The sequence below is a fragment of the Zootoca vivipara genome, chromosome 3, assembly GCF_965207765.1.
Source record: "Zootoca vivipara chromosome 3, rZooViv2.hap1.1, whole genome shotgun sequence".
Taxonomy (NCBI): Eukaryota; Metazoa; Chordata; class Lepidosauria; order Squamata; family Lacertidae; genus Zootoca; species Zootoca vivipara.
This window is the reverse complement of record NC_142586.1, coordinates 7,216,225-7,222,224: the sequence shown is the minus strand read 5'-3', so window position 1 is coordinate 7,222,224 and position 6,000 is coordinate 7,216,225. Positions and strand designations below refer to the sequence as shown.

At 44.1% G+C, this 6,000-nt stretch overlaps 1 protein-coding gene across 5 annotated transcripts in view; it reads left to right on the top strand.

Moving 5' to 3' along the window:
- MEIS1 (Meis homeobox 1) overlaps nucleotides 1–6,000 on the top strand; it is a 157,686-nt gene that overhangs the window by 2,698 nt on the left and 148,988 nt on the right. For 4 of the 5 annotated variants that reach the window (XM_088665527.1, XM_088665530.1, XM_035110276.3 and 1 more), the window contains exons 2-5: nucleotides 1,556–1,782; nucleotides 3,500–3,641; nucleotides 4,247–4,297; nucleotides 5,030–5,080. In XM_088665527.1, coding sequence (XP_088521653.1) covers nucleotides 1,583–1,782; nucleotides 3,500–3,641; nucleotides 4,247–4,297; nucleotides 5,030–5,080 — 444 coding nt within the window. In that variant the 5' untranslated portion in view covers nucleotides 1,556–1,582. The remainder of the gene's footprint in view (nucleotides 1–1,555; nucleotides 1,783–3,499; nucleotides 3,642–4,246; nucleotides 4,298–5,029; nucleotides 5,081–6,000) is intronic. The other variant, XM_088665529.1, reaches the window with a different exon arrangement.

Here is a 6,000-nt window from a genome sequence, read left to right as displayed (position 1 = left end):
TTTGGACGTTTAGGATATGGTAACAATACCTTTACAATTAATAAAGAACTTATTTAAAATAACATTACTTTAAATGGAAGGGGGGCAAACAGAGCAGTCCATACATTGCAACCAATATGTTGTTTTGAACACATTTTCATATGTAATGATGAGGCCAAATAACAGTTACACTCACTTGTGTTCCTTATTTATTTTATTAAATGGACGCCATCACTCCCAGAAAAAGTTTACCAGTTTAGGAAGACTGTTGGTTGTGACCAGAATAATGCAACCAAGAGGGCATTTAAAAGAAAATTTAACCTTTCGAATACATTTTCTGGCACACTTTTGGCAATGCCCCTCTCACACCACAATTGGAAAAAGAAAGTTGGTCCACTGATCCTTTTTCATTTACTTTTTCAGTTCAAGCAGCTGGAAGGACTCCCCCACCCCCAAATTCTCCACACCCTCATTTGTCCTTAATTAACTAGATATTGAAATAGCAGAGTGACCTCCCCCCCCACCTCACTAACACAGCTTCCCCCCCCCAAGGAACAAAAAAATCCTGTTTTGGGCACCTGGTTCTAAAGAGGAAATTTAGGGGGGTGAGCTTCCCAGAGTAAATGCTAAGAAAAGCAGTCGATGGATTTTTGAAAGTAGCCAGAGCTGGAGAATCCTAAACAAACTATTAAATAAATTTCTCCCTCCCTTAAAGAAAATCCTGGTTTTAGCTTTGTCACACAAACACCTGAAGCCTGTTATTTGTTTATGTGACTTATCAAAAGCGGTAAACTTTAGGATAGGATAAGCTCGGATGAATTAATTCTTTAACATACTCTCTGTCAGTTGTGCAAAAGACTAACTTTTGCCCCACCGCCCCACCCCCACCCCTGAAAACACAGCCCCAAAAGAAACTTGCTTGAAGCAGTGATTCTAAATGGGTTATTTCTATTTTTGTGCTCCTGTACCTTCCTGAATCTTTTCAAACATCAGGGAAGGTCTGCCACTTGAGGCTTCTGGCAGGCACAACCGATGCCCACAGGGAAATCTCACAAAAATAAAATAAAGGGAGGTTGTTTTAATGCACGTGTTAATAATAGGTGTCCTCATTTTAACTTCTGCCGAGAAAACGTACAGGAGGAGGCATCTTTCCAGCATGCATTTATGTTGAGCTGGACTCTAGAGAAGTCCTCCATCCTGCAGTTAACTTTTTCATTTCCACGGGGACGCTGTGCCAGTACCCCAGGAGGAAAAGTACTTGCCAAGGCCTAGTGGAAAATTCATTGCAGACTGCACCGAAGACCCCCCTCCAAAAAAACAAAACAAAACCAACACCCCAAACCAAACCGCAGGGAAAACTTCTTTCACTTTTTTTAAAAAAGACGCGGCCTTCCCGGTCTCTTATGTTTCGCCATCTTCTTCCCCAAGTGACAGAGTGGATCTTCTGTACGCCTTGTTTCCCACTCTCCTCCCAGCACACGAAGTTGCTTCCTCCACCCCCACCCCCTTTAAACTGCACTGCGAAGGACTGGCCTTCAAGCTGACCCTTTTCTTTTCCCTCCTGTCTATTATGCAGTACGACGATTTACCCCATTACGGTGGGATGGATGGAGTGGGGATCCCGAGCACCATGTACGGGGACCCCCATGCCGCCAGATCCATGCAGCCCGTCCACCACATGAATCACGGTCCTCCGCTTCACTCCCATCAATACCCGCACACAGCTCACACCAACGCCATGCCCCCAAGCATGGGCTCCTCCGTCAATGACGCTTTAAAGAGAGATAAAGATGCCATTTATGGGTAGGTACAGCTAGCATCAGGTTCATTAGCTTAAGACGTGCTCGTTCCCCGTTCTTCCCCTCCCTGATGAAAGCCACCGTTTAGCCTACTCGAGACCGTAGGTAAATAATCTGGGGCAGCCGAGGCTTTGCATGGGGATGAGGGGACCAGGGGTGGCGGCGCGTTGATTTCAGTGCCTCTCCTTGCCAGTCGATCTCGGATGGACAAATAAAAACCCTCTCAGAGAGAGGTTTTGAAGGATAAATGCAAAGAGGTTGAGCCACTTTGCAACAAAATATTGCCCACTATGTTTCTCCCCAGCCCTTCAACCAAAAGCCTAGACGCGATATAGGAATTATTGGGTAAAAATGAAGAAAATTGTATATATAGATCTTTTTGTAAATCCCAAACATAAATGGCAGGGGCGTGGTTGAGAATGTCATTTGGTTATTTTGACCTCTTTGGTAGGGAAGGAAGGAAGGAAGGACATGAATGTTGTGATAGTAAAAATAAAGCAGGGGTTTGGTTGAAAGTAAAATATTTGCAAGAATATTTGGGAAATAAAGAATACTTTTACCCCCTTTATGTTAAAATAAAATCCTTTCTAAAGCCAAAAAACAAACCCCTTTTTAACTCTAGTGTGTTATTTAAAAGGAGAGCTTCCCGGGTGGCGTCAGAATTGCAACCCCACGCCTCTCGGCAGCATTTGAAGCCTCTCCAATGCGCGAAGTTTACAAAATAGTTTTCTATGTAGTGGGGCTTGATTTGTTTCACCAGTATGACTTCAAATGAGTTGGCAGCATTTCGGTTACAATTGATCATTCAAACATTTCAGAGGGAATAACTGGAACCCTCCCGATTATTATTTTGCCTACTGACAACGATGAAACTTAACCGTGATAGTGGCGTTTTCTTTAAGTTGTGAACCCCACTAAAAGGTTGAAAGCGGGGTGAAAAGGAGTGTGAGGCAGGGGGTGTAGAAGGCGGGTGACGTTGCTGTGGTAAAAGACTGCATTGACGATAATAAAATGTTTAAAATGTGAGATTTCATAAATCCCACAGTGTAATTTATTATTGTGCACTAACCAGGCAGTGTGTGTGTGAGAGAGAGGGAGAGTTTGGAAAGGGATAGACTTCTAGGCCAACTGGAGAGGAAGGGCTGGTGTCACACATTTTAGCGGTTAGAGATGGGTGACTTTTAAGGGGACGTCCCCCCCACCCTACCCTCCACGCCTGCACCCCCACCTGCACCCCCGCCTGGGTGGCAATTTAGCTGAGCTGCCTAACTTCGCAGCCCACTCCAAATTAAAAAATAAAAACAAAAACGGAGTAGCCACTCCACTTTAGTTTACATGGGGTCCCATTCGGTCTCCTCCACAAAAGCAGATTCGGTGGTGGGGTGTTTTTTTTTTGGGGGGGGGAGAGATATTTCAAAATGACAACTAGACCCGAGGTTGGTTTGAACTTTAGCTAACGTTAACAAGCTCTCTGACCGAGTTTGCTTCAAATCGGCCATCCTGGAGATCTCTATGGCTCAGGGCCTTGGGATCCAGGTCTGGAGAGTAGCAAAGTGAGCAGTGATTGGAGAAGTGGGTGTAAAAAGCCCGGGGGGGGGGGGTTGCCGGAGGCTGAGGCGACCTGCTGCTGTAAACTTCATTTTGGACGCCCCTCTTGAATTTGCTCTAATTGCTGTGTCGTCTTGTGTGTTGCTTTGGTGACTCTTGTATTTTTCTTTCAGACACCCCCTCTTCCCACTCTTAGCACTGATTTTTGAGAAATGTGAATTAGCGACATGCACTCCCCGGGAACCCGGGGTGGCGGGCGGCGATGTTTGCTCCTCAGAGTCTTTCAACGAAGACATAGCAGTGTTTGCCAAACAGGTCAGAAAACAAGTCTCAATGCAAATCTCTTGCACTTTCTCTCCTGTACTGTTCCAAATGCCTGGTGATGATGATGACGAGAGTTATAGCAGCATTGCAAGCAGCAGCAGCAGTAGCAGTAATAGCACTAATAAAGTGACAAGGCTAGAATGCATTGGAACTGTTATCCCTTGTCACACACGCCCCCTCCCCGGAATGGATCGCAAGCCTCTGGCCTCAGGTTCCTCCCCACATTGACTTGGGTGCGAGCCTCGGAGGTTTCATGCCCTCTGCCCGCCACCTTGCAAAGGAGCCTGCTTAAGGTTTTTGGACCAAGGCGCAGCTGACGCTCGAAAGCCTCTGGCTGGCGTGGCGAAAGTACTAATGGCTTCAGCCACCGAAAGTATTCTCGGTGCCTTCGCTTCGCTTCCCTAAGCGGGTGCCTTCCAAATCCAGCACTCGGGGGGCTTTGCATGAAAGATTGCATAACGGACCCCACTATGTAACGAAGCTAGGAAATATAATAACGCCTTTGCCTCGTCTCCTTTCGTATTTCAAACCTCTTTTTATTTCTTCTTTTTTTTAAAAAAAAAAACCCCGTCCTGAACTTCCCACGGTGTATGTAGATCCGAGCAGAGAAACCCTTATTTTCTTCTAATCCTGAACTGGATAACTTGGTAAGAGTTCAAATACATATTTGGAATTATATTATCTGTTTTCTGGAGATGCAGTTGTCATTAGTACTATTTTAAAGTTCGGTGGAAAACGTCTCATTAGGAAGTTGATAGCTTGAATTTTGTGTAACCGGAAGCGCAGGTCAACCGCGCAGCAACAACAGGCGATCCAGATATAAGGACTGGGGTTTGCGTGGTCGAGGGCGCTTGGTTAGCGTCCAAGACGTGCTGCTGTTTATTTAAATATGATTATTTCATTGTTTTGGAAAGGTCGAAATAGCTCACCTCTGTTTGTGAAACAGTTTTATAGCTATTATGGGTTGCGAGGGATTAAGCCAAACTCACCTTAGATAAATAAATAAATAAAGTCGATCTTTAAAAATTAGACATGCGGTATTGGGAAAAGCTCCCGTCCCCAAGTTTGCCAGGCTTTTTATCCAGAAGTATTACAATATAGAGAATATATACTTTTAAAAATAAAATAAATGTTTGTGATCCGTGCAATTTAGCTACTTGGTTAAAATGGTAGTAATTTTTAAAAAACAAAAAACAAACTTGAGATCTCTCCACGTTAAACAACATACAAAAGCCATTGCTATTAACTTTTAGTGTTGCCATAAATCAAAACACGCGCGTACATATATGTGCGTTACATACACACACATCTACTTTGAGAGTGGAAATGAAAGCCAGCTATGGAGACACAGAGACTCACGTTGTTTTGTATCTTTGCAGATGATCCAAGCAATACAAGTATTAAGGTTTCATCTGTTGGAATTAGAGAAGGTAATATTCTCTCCCTCTCTCTCCCTCTCTCTCTCCCCCTCCCTCCCCCCCCAATAATGTTTCACGAAGTTGGAGCTTCGGCAGAATTTGCATAAATGTCTTTCTTTCTGGTAATTAGTGTCAAGACCAATCATGCCGTCCATTTCTCTTCGCAGTTTAATTACAATTTCAGCCACAAAAAATCTGGATCACGAACTCGCTGGCTGTGTATCCCTTTTTACTACCTTTGTACAAATTGTTGCGCATTCTCTCTACGTTTGATAATGTTTGGAACACTGTTACCTCTTCTGCCTGGTTCCTGGGGGTAGTTAGGTCAATGCACTTCGTTTGGTTTGTAGTGTATTTTTAAAAGCCATCTGCAGGGTCACACACAGGGCATAGATTGTCCTGTCACGTTGTGCAGAAACAAGCCAGAGTTGCTAGATGCGTCAGTTTCTGTTTCTCTTGAACTGGACAATTCCCGTCCCCCCACCCATCCCTGAGACGAAGAGACCTGAGTAATCCGAGATTGCTCCTTAAATTTCTGCGTAACAATAATAATCTCGGTTCTGGATGCAAGTATATTTCAAGGCAGCATCAGAATCGAAGCATTTCAGGGACCTACATTTCAGTGGACCTGTGTATGTCATTGGTAGCTGGAGAATTTACCCCTTGCCCTAAAAATAAACATCTATGAGAGATTTATTAATACATGGGGGAGTGGGGGGTGGGGATACAGGCATTCCAGGCATTTTATCTAACAGGAACAAGTGGATTGGTTTGGTTCTACAAGAAATAGGCTAAAATAGGCCCATTCACAGTGGAAGCCCTTACAAGTTAGGTTTACAGTGCCTCCAAATTTAAGGTCATGGATGTATATAATGTTTTTCACCAGAGTGCATTCAGCTCTGCTTACAAGTGGAGGAGGGGATCCTTTGTGT